We start from the raw sequence: 20,105 nt of genomic DNA, 5'->3' as shown, positions 1-20,105 counted from the left end.
TCCTATACCTGTGCATGTTAGTACTGCTCTTATTTTGCATAAATGCAGAACTTTGCGTTGGTCTCTGAATTTCATTTTGTTAGTTTCAGTCCAGTTTTGTATTCTATCAAGGTCATTTTGAATTTTATCCGTGTCTTTTGAAGTGTGAGCTCCCAGTTATGTGTCATCTGCAAATCTGATAAATATTCCTTCCACCCAGTGATACCAATGCTGAAGAGTATTGGCCCGAGATAGGTCACTGTGGCACCCTGCTTGGAACTTCCCTCCAATTTGATGAAAAGCCATTGCTGAGCAGTCTGAGACTGCATTTGCACATCATGCTAACCCAAGGTTTACTTAAACCATGGTTTGTCGCCCTCCCCAGAGTTTGTCTGGCAGATGATCGATGAAACCATGGTTTGTTCTCTTGATCCCTGGGTTGTTTTCACCAGTGTCCTTCGCTTGTCCCCTCCCCATATCCTGAATCCCTTTGCAGCACTGTAGTAGTGGCAGGACTTCACCACATCAGCTCCCTGTTCCTGCTTACCATTGGTCTGTTCTATACACAGGGCATGGAAGACTCATCGGCTGTTCCTTGCACACTTGTAGTTCACTGAAGAAAAGCTCCCTTCCCCATACCCAGCCAAAGTGCTGGGAACCTTTCTTTCAGAGAACATTAACCCCTTCACATCATGGTGGAGTTCTTGATCTCTGGAGATTGGGTAGTTGGTGTGAGGACTTTACAGAAGGGGGAAATGTGTTTTGGGGGTATCCTCCAGAGATCTAAAGGTCTTGACCTACAAGGAGTGGGGTGGAGGTAGTTTGAAGTGTGCAGTTTGGCAATGAGTCACCCCGCTCAGTTATTAGACCTTGAAAATTACCACACGCTGACAGGAGCAGCCCTGAGATTCAGGTGGGGGAGGAGAATGGATCTCCCTGGGTGGCATTGCTAGGCAGAATTTGCCATTAGTGTTAGTTCAGGCAAAGGGCAAGGAAAAGCACAGCTGCCTGTGGAGCAGCTGGGGTTTCTTTACCACTCTTGTCCACTGCCTCTGTAGCCTGGCTACACGAGCCATGAACAACAAATGGTTGTGAGTTCACATGTAATGACAACTCATAGTTTAAACAACCCAGAGTTCACAACCCAACTAACCATGGGTCCTCTTTCTGGGTTGTTCGTGGTTAACAAACCATTGTTAGCACAGCCATGTTTGCACATTGCGACAACCCAGACTTCAACAATCTATACCACAGGTTAGTGTTATGTGTGAACCAGGTCTGAATATGGTTTTCCAACCAGTTGTGAATCCACCTGGTAATCTAGCCTGCACTTATCCACTTTGCTAACCAAAATATCACAGGGAACGTGGCAATATGATTTGGTGAAATCACAATAAATTACATTCACAGCTTCCCCACAACCTACCAACCTAGTAAAGCATTTGAGCAAATAGATAAGTTTAATCCTGCAAGATTTATTCTTGGCAAATCCATGCTGGCTTTTACTAATCACTGCACTGTTATCAAATTGCCTATAGACTGATTCCTTTATAATCCTCCCTGTTTTACTATCTTCCCTGCTAACAATGTTAGATTGGCCCATCTATAGTGTCCTGGATCTTGTTCTCCCTTTTTTAAGTTTGGGACAACATTTGCCCATTTCCAGTCTTGTGACCCTTCATCCATTCTCCAGGATTTCTCACAGATAATAGATAGTTGAAATGGCAGTTTGCATACTTACAATGTTCCATTTCAAGGCTGGAGCTCTTTCATGCAAGCTGCCTCTTTTCTCGTCATTTTTTACGCTGGTTTTTAGACTTTTGAATAATTGATCTTGGATGATACAACTGTGTCCATACTAGGGCAAAAATGTATCTTGCCCTCCTACAGGACATTAGGGGTATCACAGTTTAAGTATGTCAGCATGTTCCAGACTGCATTTTGCCTAAGTTTGTGCCTCTAATTTGCAAATTCAAAAAGAAACAAAAGCAAAATAGTATGGACACTGTGCCAGAGGGAAGAAGGGAAAAGAGAAAAGGGAGTGAGAAAGAGCCACATACCTGCCCAAGGTACTTCTGGTGTCCTGAAAGAGAAAATGAGAGAAGTGGCTCTCAGATGTGCAAACAGAACACTGGGCTGCTTCTTGGGGGGGGGGGGTGGCGGAGGGGGGAGATTCATTTGCCTCTTTCTTGTCTGTGTAAAAACCAGTGGTCATTCCCAGGGATCAGGCCTTCTTTATTCGTTGTTTTAAGACTCACCTGCAGGAGATCACTTGCTGGCCGCTGGCACTTCTCCTCTATCTCTGTGATCAGCTCACTGAGTCGGGAAATCTCCTTTGAAAGTCTGGTGACATTTTTTTCCTGCCTGTTCTCCACCTCTTTTTCCAGAGCAATCAGCTGGGCCAGCCAGAAGGGCTCTTGCTCCTCAAGAAATTTATTTATTCGCTCAAAAGCAGTCATGATCTTCTCCTTCTCCACTCCAAACACTGCCTGAAGCAAAAACAGGAATTGGGAAGGGGCGGAGGTGGGAAATGCAGATCATTCAATGGAAAATCGATGGAGAGGCCTGTGATTGCTACAACAAATGAATTCAGCAGATATTGCTGCTTTACATCTTATGGTACTAACATGGGGCCAATTTCTGGAGGATTCTTAGCTACAACCTCTCTGGGAGGAATGTGCTTCAACGTACTTGCATTATAAAAATCATTGATGATGTAAATTAAATAATGTATAAATAAGCATAAATAATCATTTGAAAAGACCAGTAGGTCAAAATGCATCCACTGATATAACGTGAAATGCAAATGTAGCAACATATTTTTTTACCAACTGAAATGTAATGTACTGGGCCCAGTTCTGATACTTATTGGTATGGCAATTTGTTTGCTTGGAATAAGTAGCTATATGTTTTCCTTTTTTAATATTTAGTTTAAACTGCTATACAGGTGGTGATGTATTAAACTTTAACTAGCCTGGACTGATTTCCATTTATATTACCTTTGGACTACGTTTTCCTTCATACATTGGTCTCCTATCTCTATTTGTTTTCATCATTTCTTATTATATACATCTTTTAAATTTTTTTCCTGACTCTGGTCTTCTCTGTTTACCACCACTAGGCCACTGGAGCAAACTCAATAGAGCCACTATTTGAACACATCCCCCGCCCCGCCCCCAGTTTACTTGTTTAGTAAAAGGAAGTTAGTAAGTGTCGTACAGGGACTTCCTGTGTCCTCCCTCTTCTGAAGCAGATCACTTCCAAAGTAACTGTCTGAACTAGGATACAGTTTGGCAAATGTCAGTTAGTAATTGTAGCAATGTATTAGTGAGCTTATATTATTTTGAAGCATATTCCGACAATGTTAATGTGCATAGTATTTTATGAAAATATTATGTTGCTGTTTTGATGTTCTGACCTACTATTTCACATATTAATTAATTAATTAATTAATTAATTAAAAATCAGTACAACATTAAAAAAACACACCCAGGAATGATGTCCCCTTTTGGTCTTGAGCAAATTTGAATCTGAATATTAATCCTTTACCTTTTACTACCAGAACAGACCAGTACAATAGAGCAGAAAATATTGAAAAGAAAGAAAAATGTGGGCATTAAAACCATCACAAAAACTAAGGATATTACCCCTCACCATTAAATACTGTAGTTTTTCCAGACATGACCACTTGATTCTATCATATTTATGAGAGGTGCGTAATTCACTTTCTTCCAAATACTCCAGTTTGAAGAATACAGAGATATCTTACAGTATGTCAGATCATTGGTTCCCAAATAATTCATGTGTATTTGGTTTTTGTTGACACATAAATTAAACCCTTAAAGTTTCTTGGTATTGTTGATTTCTCATCACGATTTGTCAGAACCTGAGGGCTTGTAACTGACCATGCGTGAACTGACACCTGCTAGTCTGACAGCAGTTTAATGTGCTTATGTGTGAACTGTAGATACTAAAGGCCAATAAGAAAGAAGGCCTGTAGTTCAGTGGTAGAGTACATGCTTTGCATGCAAAGATCCCAGGTTCAATCCTTGGCATCTCCAGGTAGGATTACAAAAGCTGCTACCTGAGCTAGATGGACCAATAGTCTAAGGGCTTTTCTAGATGAGGCTTTTAACCTGCCCCTTTACCGAGGCTTCTGCGTCTGGATTCTTTTTGGGAATAAGATCGGATTTTCTACACACATTTTTCTTTCTAGGGATTTTCCTTTTCCACCTTTCTTTATGTTCCGCTACATAACCTCTGGGTGGTGCTGTGGTCTAGTTGAATTGCACAGCTACACTAACATTTCATTCTGCCATTCCCCCAAATACTGGACTTTCCCCAATTTAAACCCCCCCACACACACACACACAAATGCTTGGAAAGCATGGGAGAAGCCCTGGAGGATGATGTCATCTAAGGCACCTGCAAACTACCATGAGTGAGGAATCATGAGCGCACATTAAATGCCTTGTGCAGAAAAGCTCTAACTCGGTATAAGACAGATTCCTATGTCCATGACACACATATTTCAAACACTGAGATTTTTTTTTGCATTACTGATCAAGGGTAGGAGGCCCAATCCTCTCTCATCCCCATTATGTGAATCTTAACAGTAAACTCATACCCGATACTTCTGTCTCCTTTGCTCTTCAGCCGGTGTCTGATCCACAAGATTGTCTCTCTTTTGCTTCAGAGATTTCAGCTGGGCCTGGAATTTTCCCTGCAGAAAAAGAGAAGGCTTTTACTCAGGAGGAAGTCGGTCAATCTGAGGCCATCATGGATTTCCACAAGAAGGAAATCTGAGTCCATCATGGATTTCCTCACTCTATCCTGGCAGTGAAGGGATGAATGTTGGCTTCTTCTTTCAAGGCATCCTGCAGTTTACTGAGGGGAAAACTAGGAAGCTTCTTTGTGGCTTGTCCCATCTCCCTTTCTTTCTCTTGCCTGCTCCAATGGGTGATGTTTGGGGAACATATACTAACATTTTAAATCAGGGTTGGGGACAGACTTCCAGTTCATGGGGTGGGGGAAGGTGTGTGTGCTTCCAAACAGAGGACTCCTAGTGGTAACAATCAGAAGGCCTCATGCAGCTGTTCCATCTTTTTCTCCTTAATGTATTTTCTGCGTTAAGGAAAAAGATGAAAGAAGCTGTAAGATAACATAGGAGGGTCACAAGTAGAAGACAACATCATCTGTAAGCATGAACCTTTAAGAAATTGGAGCATAGTTATGGAGCTATAAAACCCAGAGATCTAACAGTAGGTCATGATTTACCTGCTGCCCACCCATGTTTTAAATAACAAGCTGGATTTTTGGTGTTTTAATTAGAGATGGAATCACAGTATAAATTTAGAAGGAAATTCTGAATCTGTTATTCCTGAACTTGTCCAACTCACAGGTGGAGGATCAGAGAAGAACCTGAAAGCCTTGGCAGGATAAATGACATGTACCCTTGCAGAACAAGACTGAAAGGTAAACCCTCAACCCCTGAATGGATGCCTCGACATTGCTTGTTGAGTGCCAATATGTCAGAGGATGAATTGAGCATTGCATTCTCAGCTGATGGCTGCTTCTGAGCTTGTTGTAGCTGCTCTCCCTTAGGCTACGATACTGCCACACCCTAGAGCTTTGCTATCAAAAGAAAGATAAGGGGGAGGAGAGCAGCAGGAGTTGTTGCAAAGACAGGCAGGGCTTTTCTACACAAGGCATTTATAATGCACTCGTCATTCCCTACTCATGGTTGTTTATGGGTTCTTGAGATGTTGTTGTGACCCTCCAGTTTAGCTTCTGTGTCTAACCTGCATTTTTGGTGAGTTTTTTTAGAGCAGGGAAAATGAGGTATTTAATTGTGAAAGCAAAAGAAAGTGTGATTTCTTCTTGTGTATTTGCACTATTCCGCTATACCACAATTTCTCCTAGACATTATATAGCGGAAAAGCAGGAAAGGAAATGCTCTTCGTGTAGTCATCGGATCTCAGTTCTGCGATGAAACAGAAAGTAGATACAGCTGATTAACTGCCCCATGTAGAAGAGCTCAAAGTGAGCGAAGGGGGGATGAATCAGGCAAGCAGGGCGATTCCTTTGTGTTTCGGTGTGTGCATGAGCATGCATTGGGGGCAGAGTGAAGGAGATCAGAGGAAAGGCTTCTGTCTAGAGGGTGTTTTTGTTTCCAGATAGACTTCCAGCATTACTTTCACCAGAAATTAACCACTGGCCATATTAGAATGAAAGGATTCCACTGCCAAAGATGTAGACATGTTCCTACCTTATATTCCTGGGCAGCCTCTTCCAGGAGAATCATCTTATGTGAGCTGTGCTTTGGGGATCTTTCACAGACTACACACACTAATTCTTCATCCTCAGTGCAAAACAGGTTAAGTTTCTCCTTATGTTTCACACACAGATTCTCCTTTGCTGGTTTGAGTGCAAGGAGTTTGATCTTTTCTACTATATTTGCCAGCTGCCAGTTTGGCCGAAAATTCCCTTTCTGGATCCGGGCTCTGCAGACAGGACACATCAAGTCCCCCAGTTCTTCCCATTTCTCACAGTACTCAGTGATACAACTCCGACAGAAGTTGTGGCCACAGTCCACGGACACTGGATCTGTCAGATGCTCCATACAGATGGGGCACTTGCCTTCCTCTTCCACATCTGGAGGTGGTGGGGCTGTGGCCACGGTGGGAGAAGCCTCTGAGGCTTTGTCATTAGTTGATGCAGCTTCCGTGACCTGCAGGAGGACAGCAGGATGAGAAGAAATGGGTTAGAAAAGGAAGCAGTGCCTGCTGGGTAATAAGAAGCATGAGAAGCAGGTCTAGGTCATGGGAAGTAATAGTTCCACTCTATTCTGCCTTAGGCAGGCCACATTTGTAGTACTGTGTCTAGTTCTGGGTGCCATATTTTAAGGACATTGACAAACTGGAGCATGTCCAGAGAAGAAAGACCAGGATGGGGAGGAGAATGGAAATGTAAGTCCTATGAGGAACAGTTGAAAGAGCTAAGAATGTTCAGCCTGTAGAAGAGAAGATTAAGGGGAGACATGATAGCAGTCTTCAGATATCTGAAAGGCTGTCATGCAGAAGATGGAGCAGAGTTCTTCATTGTTGCTCCAGAGGGCAGAACTAGAACCAATGGGTGAAAATTGCAGGGAAGCAGATTTCAGCTAAACATTAGGAGCTGAATGTTTAGTGGAATAGACTACCTTGGAAGGTGATGGGTCCTCCTTTGCTGGAGGCATTTAAGCTGAGGCTGGACAGCCACCTGTCAGGGTTGCTGTAGCTGCATCCCGCATTGGAGAGCCTGCACTGAGTAGGGTTGGACTACATGATCCCTGAGGTCCTTTCTAACTCTATAATTCTATGAATTGTTTCATGGTCCTTCCATGTCTTCCTGTGCCATAGGTTCTAGTTCTGCTCAGGAAAGTTCCCAGTGAAGGGAAGGGCAGGCCTTGGAGCATGATGTGAGGAGCATCTGTGTTCCAGGTTCAGTTATGAGAAGAGAGTACTAAGCAATGGGGGGGGGGGAGACTCCAACCTAGGCTTTTCTTACTTGGGGCCTCCCCTTGGATCCTAAGATTTCCTGTCAAATGATAGGGAAGGAGTGTTATTTACTCCCATTTGCTAACTGGATCAGGGGGCATCATTATTATCATTATTATTCAAAGTGCTGGTTTTGACCTTTAAAGCCTTAAACGGTTTGCGACCAAGTTACTTGAAGGACCGCCTTCACCCATACCAGCCTGCCTGTACTTTATGTCAGAAAGAGAGGCCCTTGTCATTTGCCCACCTGTCAGAGCAGTCAGGTGGGTGATCACATGTGAGAGGGCCTTCTCTGCAGTGACCCCACACCTTTGGAACAAGTTGCCATCGGAGGTCCGCCATGCTCCGTCACTGCAGGCTTTTAGGAAGGCCTTAAAAACATTATTTTACCTTGGCCTTCTCTTGATATGACTGCTTGTGTTGCTGTTACTGCCGTTATCATTGTTGCTGGTTTTATTGTTGGGTTTTATTGTTGTTTTTATGTTTTTATCACTTTTAATATTTTGACTGTTTTTATGTATTTTACTGCTGTAAACCACCTTGGGAGGACTTCTGCCCTGAAAGGTGGCCAAGAAATGTTTTAGATAAATAAATTATTATCATTATTACATTTATATCCCACCTTATTTCCTCCTCTCACAAGGAACCCAAGGCAGCTTATATGGTGCCCTCCTCTCCATTTTATCACCACAACAACCCTATGAGGTAAATTAGGCTGAGAGTCAGTGACTGACCCAAAGTCACCCTGTGGTAATAGTGGACTATCTCTTTAAGACTTGTTGTGTATCAATTGATGTTAACAAGGAACTGGTTTAGATTAGCTAGATGACAAGGCATGGCCAGCTTCAGAGAAAGACAGCTCCACGCAGCACAGTAACTGAATTCTTTACTAGTTATTTAATAAAGTTGTTTCTTTAAAAAACCAGTAAGGACTGATTCTTAATAGAGAAAACAACATAACCCAGTGAGCATCATGGCTGAGTGGGGACTAGCACCCAGATCTCCTGAGTCCCAGGGGGCTTCTCCATTAGAATGGAAGGAGAAGCCATCATGGCTTACCCGGATTCTTCAAGGAGCTGACTTTGGTCCGCGCAGGGCTCTGCAAGCAAGTGTATCGCACCAGTAAAAGTCACTTCACAGAACATACTTCGGGTGTGTGTGTGTGTGGAGTGAACGTCATCTGACTGGCAGGGGCTGCTCAACCAATAAGGGAGGCTCCCCCCCTCCAGGCTCCCCCCCTTTCTCCTTTGATAAAATCCTAGGAGGTTTCCTCCCCTGTCTTTATGGAATTAGTGCTTTAAAATGTGCTATTTCAATGGGTGGGGGGGATATCTGTAAATTCTGATGTGCATATTCAGGGGACAAGCCTTACTGCCTGCAATGGAAGTTACTTCTGAGTAGACACTAATTGGTTTGTGCTGTGAAACACAGGGAGGACAGGAACAATCTCCTTCTCTCTCTCCCCCCTCCCCCAATTCCTTCCTTCCTTAAATAGTCATTAGAGGAACACAGTGTTCTTGCTGTCCTGCTGGGATCAATTGAAGCTTTGAAGCTTTGACATTAAGGGCACAATCCTATGCATATTTAGACAGAGAAAAAGCCTACAACTAGCATGCCCCAGCTATGTGCCCCAAGGCTCTCTAAATGCATTATTTATTTATTTATTTCTATACCGCCCAATAGTTGAAGCTCTCTTCATGGCAATCTCAGTACCTTCAGGAGTATGCATTTCAGGAACAATGGGAGTTACTTTTGAGCAGACACTAATTGGTTTGTGCTGGGAAACACAGGGACAGGAAACACACAGGAGACACCCCTTGATGGGGTCACAGTGAAAGTCACACCCCTGGGCAGGGCACCTGAGGTAAATGCGGGGATTGGGGCACACAACTATGCCACGGAGAACCTGACTTAAAGACAAGAATCAGACTGTAAGCAGTCTCAGGAAATCCGTTTTTTCTGTGATAGGCTCCAGGGTGGCTGCTGGATGGCCATGATGTCAGGTATCCCTAACGACCTCCAAACCCAGCCAGCTCAGAGTAAATCACTCATGGAGACAGCCCCCCAGTCCAACTCTCTAACCACTACACCACACTGGCTTTGTATGGTGGAATGCAAAGTGTACTCCTCTCTAACTGGGAGGGCACTGAACCATGCCTGGCCCAATGCTTTCTTTGAGCTTAAGGTTCTTTCAAGCAGGTATGCCCATACAATCATAGCTGAAATATCCAATCAAACCAAGAAGAGGGCCTTTTCTGCTGTGGCACACCAGCTGTGGAATGAGCACTCTAGAGAGGTTTGCCTGGCACCTACAATGTACTCCTTTAACTGGTTAAAGAACAGAAATAAACGGTAAATTCTGGAGAGATGTAACCAGTGAGGACCCAGACCCACAGGGATCTGTATTGGTATCAATACTTTTCAACTTGTTCATAAACGATCTGGAATTAGGAGTGAACAGTGAGGTGGCCAAAATTACAGATGACTCCAAATTATTTAGGGTGGTTAAAACAAAAAGGGATTGTGAAACACTCCAAAAGGATATGTACCTGCTCGGACCTGAAGATCATCTTCAGCGGTCCTTCTCCGGAAGCCCCTGCCAAAGGAAGTGAGGCAGGTGGCTACCAGAAAGCGGGCCTTTTCTGCTGTGGCACCCCAGCTGTTGAATGAACTCCATAGAGAGATTCACCTGGCACCTACATTGTACCCCTTTCAGTGCCAGGTGAAGACCATTTTATTTTCCCAGTATTTAGCATTTTAGCTTTCTAGTTTTTAGGTTTGGTGTTTTAAATCTGTATTTTAAATCTCTGCATTGCTGCTAGGTTTTATTCTGGTTGTACTGTTATATTGTGGTTTTAAGCTTTCATATTTTATATTGTTTCATGCTGGACCTTGTGGTTTTAATTTTTGTGAACTGCCCAGAGAGCTTCAGCTATTGGGCGGTAAAGAAATGAAATGAATAAATATGCAGCATATATACATATACATACATACATATATGGAAGTGAGGCTATACACCCTAAGTGAACTGCCCCCCCCCCCAAATCATACTGCCAAATGTACAGTGTGGTAGCATCGCTTTCCCATGGCAATAAGAACTGAGTGATGGCATGATGCTTGTGGCCTCTGTGTCAACCCTTGTTTGTCTTTGAGAATTCTTCAAACACCTCCTTTGTTACATCCTGTGAGGTGAAATTCCCTGATCCCATTGTAGAAATTGCAATTATTCGTGTTCCCAAGATTATGAAAACAAATGAAGTGATCTCTAGTATTGTAAGGTATCCCAACAACTTTGTAACTGAAAATATATTAGAGTTAAAACATTTGACTCTTTAGAGCAGGGGCGGGTAACTTTAGGAGGTTCGGGGACCATTTTTGCCCCACTCCCAGAGTTCCCTGTGTGTCACCCTCCTGCTGATTTGCCTCTGATTTTCAGTGGCGAACTACTTTGGAATGGCAAAATGGCCAGAATTAAAGCTAAATTTGGCCAGTGCCACCTTCCATAGTGGTTTGCTGCTGATTTACGGCAGCAAATAAGTAATATATTTTTTTTCCACCACAAATTTCAGTGGGGGCCGTGGGGGCCATACTGGGGACATTGTAGGGGCCCCATCCAGCCCCCCTGCTTTAGAGCAGATGGACTGGGTATTCAATTGTTAGCAAAAACAACAACACACAAACAGAAAAACAATATTTAGAAGCAATTCACATCCACAGTCTGTGTGCTAGAGCCTAAGATGCTGGCAGTTGACATACCAAGTACTAATGGGTTGGTCTCCCACTTGATTGGTGTAGGTGCACCCATTTAATAGTCTCTTGGGCCCAAAGAAAGCTTTGGGCTGAATACAGTTCAATGCCATGTGGCAGAGGACACTGTCCTGCAAGTGTGGGGATATGATTTGGGTTGGCACAAAACCTGTTGTGGGCTGCAGACCTCAGTTTCTTATTCTTTTCTTATTCTTTTTGCTACTTTTGGCATGGCAGCACTAGGGATGTTGGAGAAATCTGCAAGGGAATTAAATGAGTTTGAATTTTTATGCATCTGATCCATGGATTCCGTAGCAGATCGGTTTTTCCCCTGTTGAGCAGATTCCACAGACTTGTGGGCTGTTTTTCTAACTTTCCTGAATTTTGTGCAAATTTAGTAATAGAAAAATAGCAAAATAAAAAACAGCCAAAACGCACATTTCCCCCATAAGCTAAAGCAGGGAATCTTTTGTGTTTTGGGTGGATTTGCAGATTTTCACAAGTGCAAATTTGTGCTAATGCAAATTTGTGCTAATGTAAATTTAAGTACATTCAGAAACAAAAAAAAAATCCAATTCTGTCAATGAGCAGTCAACAGAATGAAAAGCACCGCACAATCCATGAAACACAGACGGGACGGATTTTATACAAGCCGAACATTCCAATTTTACGATTTTACATGGATTTTTTTACATAGATTTTAGTAAATCCCATTTTATGGATTTTACACAAGCCAAAAAATCCAATTCTGTCAATGAGCAGTCGACGGAATGAAAGGCACCGCACAATTCATGAAACACAGATGGAATGAATTTTACATATGCCATACATCCCTAGGCAGCAGCATGCTTGATGGTGCCCTGCACATACAGAAAGCTTTGGGTTAGATGTGGTTCAGTGTCATTGCATTGGAGGCACTTTCCAGGGTGTGTGGTTGTACGGTTTAGGCCAGCTCAATACTCATTGTGGGGTGCAGAATCCCAGTTCCTTATTCTTTTCTAATCATTTTTTGCTATTATTGGCGTGGGTGCACCAATTTGAGAGTGCCCTGCACATACAGAAAGCTTTAGGCTGGATGCCATCTTTCAGAGGACATTTCCTGAATGTGTGGGTGTAAGATTTGGAGTGGCCTAAAGTTTAGTGTAGGGTGCAGAGCCAGAGTTCCTTTTCCCCCACCCATTTTGGCTATTATTGGCAGCAGCAGTTAGATGCGATTGTGTAAAGGGCAGTATTCTGGATGTCTAGGTGTGTAATTTTTATTGTGGGGTTCATACCTCCATTTCCTTATTTGCAATTGTCAGCTGGGGTCATTGCACATTAATGTGTGTTGCACAAGAATTGCAGAGAATTATTGCAATTATTTGACTGCAGAGAATTATTGTTTATCTTGAATGGGACAGTCTCCCAGGCATGGATATCTATGATATGTGGTAGTCCTAAGCTTCATTTTGGGTTGGGGGGGGGGGGAACAGAAACTTTAGGTCTTTATTCCGTTTACTGATCTGAGCACTGTTTTGAATGTTTACACAAATAAGGAAATGGGAACTAATAACCAACTTCAGCATTGTTGGAGGGATCTATATGCCTAGAACCCTTCATGCAGCCACTGAACACACAGCCAGGAGGGGTGGGGTGTGGGTGGTAGGACTATGCAGCACAACTCCACACATGTATTTCCAACACATGATGGGATTTGAATGAATGAACCTCCCTGTGCATTACAGCACCAGACAAGGGAAGCATACAGGAATCATTTCTATTAAAGGTATAGCTTTGCTGTATGGGACAGGCTATAATATACAAGAGAAATCCTTCTAGTAATGAATCTTCACATCACTCTCTGAAAAGAAAACAAAGTTAATTTCCCTCCCCCTGCAGAGCTGATTTCCTACCTTATATTTATGGGCAGCGTCCTCCACAGGAACCACATTGTGGTCCTTGTGCTTCTTGCCTCTGTTACACGCCCAGCAGAGACGGGCTTGATGCTCCTGGCAGAAGAGTTTCAGAGGTTTCTGGTGCCTCTCACACACTCCTTTCTTGTCTTCTGCTTGTTTCTCCTTATAGTACTTGGCTTTTTCTACAACATATGCCAATTGACGGTTTGACCAGATGTTCTCTGGCTGAACTGTTTCTCCACACTGAGGGCAGGAAGCATCTGCGTCTGACTTGCCCCAGCACCGGGAGAGGCAGGCTCGGCAGAAATTGTGCCCACAGTCTAAGATCACCGGATCTTTGAAATATTGCAGGCAAAGGGGACAAATGGTTTCATCACAGAGCTCCTTGAGGGGCCCTCCAGCCGCCATTTCTTCCCTTCCGGAAAGTGTACGAAGAGACTTAGTTTCAGTTCTGGTTTCAGCTTCTTCCTTTCCAGGAACTGCCTCAGAATGGAAGACGATCCCTTATCTAAGCAAGAATCAAAATCATGACGATGGAAACCAGGGTACTCATGGGCGGGCACCTGCCAAGGACCCACACCCCAGCTGGGGCCCACTGATGAAAGCCCCTGGACTTGCTTCTTCTCTTCATCATTGCAACTTGCTTGTTCACCTGCCTCTTGCTCTGGCCTAGACAATGGTGGTGGTGGCGGAGAGGAGGAGCAGATGCTTGCCTGCTTGCTGGCTCTCTGCCTATCAAGTAAGTGGTAGCAATGATGAGAGAGAGGATGAGGAGCAAGAGCACCTAGTGGTAACGGCAGTGAGAAGGTTGACTCGCTGCGGGAGGGGGGCCATTGAGGGTGTCTTGCCCAAGGGCCCTCCGAAACCTGGAGCCGGCATGGACTGGAACAAACAGGAACAGGCTCTTCATACCCGCTACAGTTAGGTCATTGTTGGGAAGAGGGGTACCCACATGTGCTTGAAATCAGCTGCCCAGCGAGCCATCAGCAGTCTTCTTCCTTATATCTGGGCTGTTAGTGATAGGAGTCAGAACTCTAGAGCTCCCCAGCAGGGCTGGCCCTACCATTGGGCAGAGTGGGGTGGCTGCTTCAGGCAGCAGATGCTGGGAGGTAAGGAGCTGTAACAAGCTGGTAGGAAGATAGAGCTGTGTGTGCAATGCAACCTACCCTGCATCCCCTAAGCTAGCTTGCTGCCCTTGGGTGCAGTGGAGGATGAGGTCTCATCACTAGTGTTGATGTAAGATTCAACTGCCAGTCTTGGTCATATTTTGTACATAGAAGGGGAAGGGGCACCATCTTGTCCTTCGCATCAAACAGAAAATGTCTTGGGCTGGCTTTGGCCGTACCTACAATCTTACATGGGATGCTTACTTAGCCTCTTGCCCTTCATCTCTCCCTCACCCCTTACTTCTAAATGAGAAGCTATGACTTTCAAGGGGGCTGTAGAGGAGCCAGAGGAGGGAGAGTAATGGTGGGGCTGAGTTTCTTTCCTGCCCTCTCTACAGCTGCTCCCATGACAGAATACAGTTGAATCTGCGGAGAGGAGAGAAGCCCAAAGCCCCTCAGGGGAGAAAAGGGCATTGGCAGGAGGAGAAGAGTTGTGCTTCTTCAGCAGTGGTGCTAGCTTCGTAAGACAAGCTACAAGGAAAGTTTACAACATTTGGGCCTTTCTTTGCTTAGCAAAATGGAAAGTAAGACAGGAGACATGATAGAGATGTATAAAATTATGCATTGTGTGGAGAAAGTGGGTAGGAAGGAAGATGGTTTTTCTCCCTCTCTCATAAAGTTGATCAGTGGGAGATTCAGGACAGACTTCACACAGCAGATTGTTGGAAACTGTGGAATTTGCTATCACGCGATGTAGTGATGGCTTCCAACTTGGATGGCTTTAAAGGGGGGTTAGCCAAATTCATGGAGGAGAAGGCTATCAATGGCTCCTAGTCCTGATGGCTATGTGCTACCTCCAGTTTCAGAAGCAGTATGCCTATGTACACCAGTTGCTATGAACCACGCAGAGAGCTTCGGCTATTGGGTGATATAGAAATGTAATAAATAAAACATGAATGGGATGGTGCTATTGCACTCATGTCTGACTTCTGGATTTTCCAAAGGCAGCTGGTTGGCCACTGTGAATACTCACATGGAGCTGTGGTCTGATCCAGTGGGGTTCTTCTTATGTCAATTGCACACATTTGGAACATTTTCCTTTCTTCCCTCTAGGATCTGTTATTAAAGAAAGTCTGGAAAGGGTACAGGGGAAAAAGTGGAGTGAATTATCTGTCTAGCTGGGAATGATATGTGTTTTTGCTCAAGATCCTGCATGTCAGTGTGACTTCCCACTCCTTCCAGAACTAGGGGCATATCCTCTCCTCAGAGAAGGTGTCTGAATGGAAAGTGAAAATCAGTTTTTCTGTATTACCATCAAAAATACCTCATCCAGCCCTCTCCATAGTCCAGGGACACCAAGATCTTCCTTGGATTACATCTGCAGGTTAAAAGAGCAGTGGCTGGTGCGCACTGCAGCTGGTGTGGTGAAGGGCAGGGTCACCATAGGCAGAGCCAATAATAACCTCCAAATAACACTGAAAGCCATTCTCCGAATAACACAGAAAGCCACATGGCACAGAAAAGGGAAAATGAGGCACATGAACTTTAAGACCTTGCCTGCAAAGCACAGGGTTGTGTGTGTGTGTGTGTGTGTGTGTGTGTGTGAGGACTTGACACAGCAACCTTTTGAATCCTCAACAGCCCAGGGAAATTGAGGCACAAACTTTAAGATCATGCCTGCAAATCAGAGTGTGAGGTGCCATTGGAGGCACCTGTGGGTGCCATAGCATCCGTGGCCACCACATGAGAACCCCTGATACACAGGGTCTTAAGCAGGAATGGAATAGGGAACTGGACTGCCCCATTTGGACTAATCAATGGATCGCCACTTTAGCATCTGTATCTGAAACCTCTATGGGTCTCAAGTTATATCTTATTCAGCAAAAACTCTTGTTCCATGTCTACTGGTTGATGTTAGGACTGGACTTAGTATTTTGGCAGAGGCTGCGGGAACAGACTTAAGAGTCAGATGAAGAACAGTGCGAAGTAGTGGGGGATGGACCAGAGCTTCAGGAAGACAGAGGAGAATCAGCCCAAGTGCAGGCAAATCATTGAATCAAAGCCCAGCCATAATCTCTCCCTCTGTGGGGACACAGCAACTCTCGGGGGGACAGGGGAGAGGTGGGCATGACAGACACAAAGATCAAACATCAAGTCAAGAGTGAGACACAGCTTTGGGAAGTAAGGAGTTCTACAACATTGGCCCATCATAAGAAGTCTCTAGGGGAAGACCCTCCCTGAGGGCAGGACTGAGAAAGCCGTTCAAGTTCTGTTCTGCAGGCTGGTGCCAGACTTGCAGCAACTGCTTTCCTAACAGTAGTGCATCCCTCATCTTTAATCTATTTAATATTGTGCCAGCTTAATCGGAGATGTTAGTGCTAGGTTGCTGGAGGACGACGAAGTCTGTAACCTAAACTGCTGTGGGACTGATTGATTTGCATAATAAAGCCTATTTCCTTGGAGATCAATGTCTTTGTTTGACTACAAACATGCTGGGAGGGCCACATCTCTTTAATAAGGGTTTGTCTAATTTGGCTAACTGCTGGAAGTGTAACATAGCTAATGCTTCTTTTAACCATACGTTCTGGCAATACCCAATAGTAGCCCCTTTTTGGGAGGAAGTTATTATATGGATAAACTTCTGTTGGAACACTCTTTAATATTTACTGACATACATGTCCTCTTAAATTATCTACCTGCTTCCTGGAATTTAACGCAAGGACAGCGCAAATGGATTCTCCATGCCCTTTTGACAGCTAAAAGACTGATATTACAACACTGGAAGGATAAATGGTAACCACCTATAATGCAATGGATTGAGAACCCAAGAAGACTTCCAACATTTGAACAGGTGGAATATAGACGCCACTTGCGAATGGATACTTATATGGATATTCAGGCTGCCTTTGTTGAAGTTTATGTATAATTCTTAGAAAGCTGCATTTTCATCTGTCTGTCTGTCTGTCTGTCTGTCTATCCATCCATCCGTCCATCCACCTGCATACCTTTCACATTTATGTATTGAAATTAATCTAGTCAAATCTATATAGCTATATTGCCCCCCTCTTTGTGGTTTTATTTTGTTTTGCTGGAATTTGACAATAAAAAAATTAATTACAAAAAAAATGGGGGTGGGTAAGCTGTGGTCTGAGGCCCTCAGCCTAATTTCAAAAGCCCCCTGCGTTCGAATAGTTCAGACCTCTGGCAAGAGGAATCTGTCCCTGCTGGGTAGCCCATTGGGTGGGAAGGAAGAGTGAGAGAGAGAAAAAGAGGTGGCAAAGAGAGAAAAGGATGTGGGAGAAAGAAAAAAGGGCTGACTCACACACTTTTGACACTGGCTCTTCCCACTGCTGGCTTTGGTCCCACCCACCACCAACATGTGACCCTTGACAATAAAAAGGTTGCCCACCCCTTATTTACAGATATACAAGATGAGCATGAGTTGAGGTCCGCAGCTTAACATGCCAAAGTCCATTTCTCCCTCATCAGATTTCTAGGGGAGCACCCAGCACACTATTATGGTTTTAGAGGCACTCAGCTGTCTGACCTTCAGTCTGATATTATCTGCTACAGACTAGAGGCTTCTTCTCCTGCTCCTCTTCCTCCTCCTCCTCCTCCTCCTTCATACACACAGCAGCTTGAGTGATATATCTCTAGCAGGGAGAAGGTGGGGAGTGATATGCCATCTTCTGGAACCATCTCTGACCATCCCTCTTAATCATGCAAAGGACAGCCAGTCAGGATAATAAGTGATGAACTCCTTAACAAAAGGGGGTCTTGCCAAGTGAAATGTGTCCAAACAAATAGACCCTCAGAGGTCATTCAACCCAATCCCACAACAATATCATAAGCCTCTCTTGTGAAGTTCCCATATTTTTTCCTGCCTAACAGTTGCTTCCCAGAAGATGGTGCTTTAAAACCGTTCTGGCTGTTAAACATTTCTGATAAACAATGCTGAGTCCCTACAACAGGAACATGAAAAAATGGATAACTCTAAATAAAGCATTTCTAAACAAACTCTTTGTTGTTGTTGTTGTTCAGTCCTTCAGTCATATCCGACTCTTCGTGACCCCATGGACCATAGCAGGCCAGGCCTTCCTGTCCTGCTCTCTCTCCCGGAGCGTGCTCAAGTTCATATTCATTGTATCGGTGATGCTATCTAGCCATCTCATCCTCTGCCGTCCCCTTCTCCTTTTGCCTTCAGTCTTTCCCAGCATCAGGGTCTTTTCCAGAGAGTTTTCTCTTCGCATTAGGTGGCCAAAATATTTGAGCTTCAGCTTCAGTATCTGTACTTCCAATGAGCACTCAGGGTTGATTTCCTTTAGGATGGACTGATTGGACCTCCTTGCAGTCCAGGGGACTCGTAAGAGTCTTCTCCAGCACCACAGTTCGAAAGCATCAATTCTTCGGCGCTCAGCCTTCCTTATAGTCCAGCTTTCACAGCCATACATTACTACTGGGAAAACCATAGCTTTGATTAGACGGACCTTTGTCGGCAAGGTGATGTCTCTGCTTCTTACTATGCTGTCTAGGTTTGCCATAGCTTTCCTCCCAAGGAGCAAGCGTCTTTTAATTTCATGGCTACAGTCACCGACTGCGGTGATCTTGGAGCCCAAGAAAGTAAAATCTGTCACTGCTTCCATTTCTTCCCCTTCTATATGCCAGGAAGTGATAGGGCCAGATGCCATGATCTTCGTTTTTTTAATGCTGAGTTTCAAAACAGCTTTTGCACTCTCCTCTTTCACCCTCAACAAGAGGCTCTTGAGATCCTCTTCGCTTTCTGCAATTAGGGTGGTATCGTCTGCATATCGGAGGTTGTTGATAATTCTCCCAGCAATCTTAATTCCGACCTGTGATTCATCCAACCTGGCGTTTCTCATGACTCTGCATATAAGTTATAAGTTATGTACTCTGCATATAAGTTAAATAAGCAGGGTGACAATATGCAGCCTTGTCGTACCCCTTTCCCAATTTTGAACCACTCAGTTGTTCCATGTCTGGTTCTTACTGTTGCTTCTTGACCCTCGTACAGGTTTCTCAGGAGACAGGTAAGGTGGTCTGGTACTCCCATCACTTTAAGAATTTGCCACAGTTTGTTGTGATCCACACAATCAAAGGCTTTAGCATAGTCAATGAAGCAGAAATAGACGTTTTTCTGGAATTCTCTTGCTTTCTCCATGATCCAGCGAATGTTGGCGATTTGATCTCTAGTTCCTCTGCCTCTTCGAAACCCAGCTTGTACTTCCAGTAGTTCTCGGTTCGCATACTGCTGAAGCCTAGCTTGCAGGATTTTGAGCATCACCTTGCTGGCATGTGAAATGAGCGCAATTGTGCGGTAGTTTGAACACTCTTTGGCGTTGTCCTTCTTTGGAATTGGAATGTAAACTGACCTTTTCCAGTCTTGCGGCCATTGTTGAGTGTTCCAAATTTGTTGGCATATTGAATGCAGCACTTTAACAGCATCATCTTTTAGGATTTTAAATAGCTCAGCTGGAATACTGTCATCTCCGCTAGCTTTGTTGTTACTAATGCTTCCTAAGGCCCACTTGACTTCACTCTCGAGGATGTCCGGCTCAAGTTCAGTGACCGCACTATCATGGCTATCAGGGACATTCAGATCTTTCCTCTATAGTTCTTCTGTGTATTCTTTCCACCTCTTCTTAATCTCATCTGCTTCTGTTAGGTCCCTGCCTTCTTTGTCCTTTATCATGCCCGTCTTTGCACAAAACGTTCCCTTGAGATCTCCAATTTTCTTGAAGAGATCTCTAGTCTTTCCCATTCTGTTGTTTTCCTCGATTTCTTTGCATTGTTCATTTAAGAAGGCCTTCTTGTCTCTCCTT

The 20,105-nt window shown here is 44.1% G+C and overlaps 1 protein-coding gene and 1 long non-coding RNA gene across 3 annotated transcripts in view; one reads left to right on the top strand and one right to left on the bottom strand.

Moving 5' to 3' along the window:
* Nucleotides 1–18,508, bottom strand: part of LOC146355428 (tripartite motif-containing protein 10-like) — a 32,398-nt gene extending 13,890 nt beyond the window's left edge. The window contains exons 1-5 of the mRNA XM_084830619.1: nt 13,157–18,508; nt 6,248–6,709; nt 4,607–4,702; nt 2,238–2,468; nt 2,040–2,062 (exon numbers count right to left, since the gene is read on the bottom strand). Of these exons, the coding sequence (XP_084686745.1) occupies nt 2,040–2,062; nt 2,238–2,468; nt 4,607–4,702; nt 6,248–6,709; nt 13,157–13,567 (1,223 nt within the window). The 5' untranslated portion in view covers nt 13,568–18,508. The remainder of the gene's footprint in view (nt 1–2,039; nt 2,063–2,237; nt 2,469–4,606; nt 4,703–6,247; nt 6,710–13,156) is intronic.
* The window catches only part of LOC146355426 (uncharacterized), a 79,250-nt gene that overhangs the window by 36,389 nt on the left and 22,756 nt on the right, over nt 1–20,105 (top strand). For both annotated transcript variants that reach the window (XR_014787180.1, XR_014787181.1), the window contains exon 3: nt 5,381–5,454. This is a non-coding gene — a long non-coding RNA (uncharacterized LOC146355426). The remainder of the gene's footprint in view (nt 1–5,380; nt 5,455–20,105) is intronic.

Source organism: Heloderma suspectum, chromosome 2 (assembly GCF_057233095.1).
Source record: "Heloderma suspectum isolate Gila_16-S chromosome 2, 16-S_ref, whole genome shotgun sequence".
NCBI lineage: Eukaryota > Metazoa > Chordata > Lepidosauria > Squamata > Helodermatidae > Heloderma > Heloderma suspectum.
This window is presented reverse-complemented; position numbering and strand designations above follow the sequence as displayed.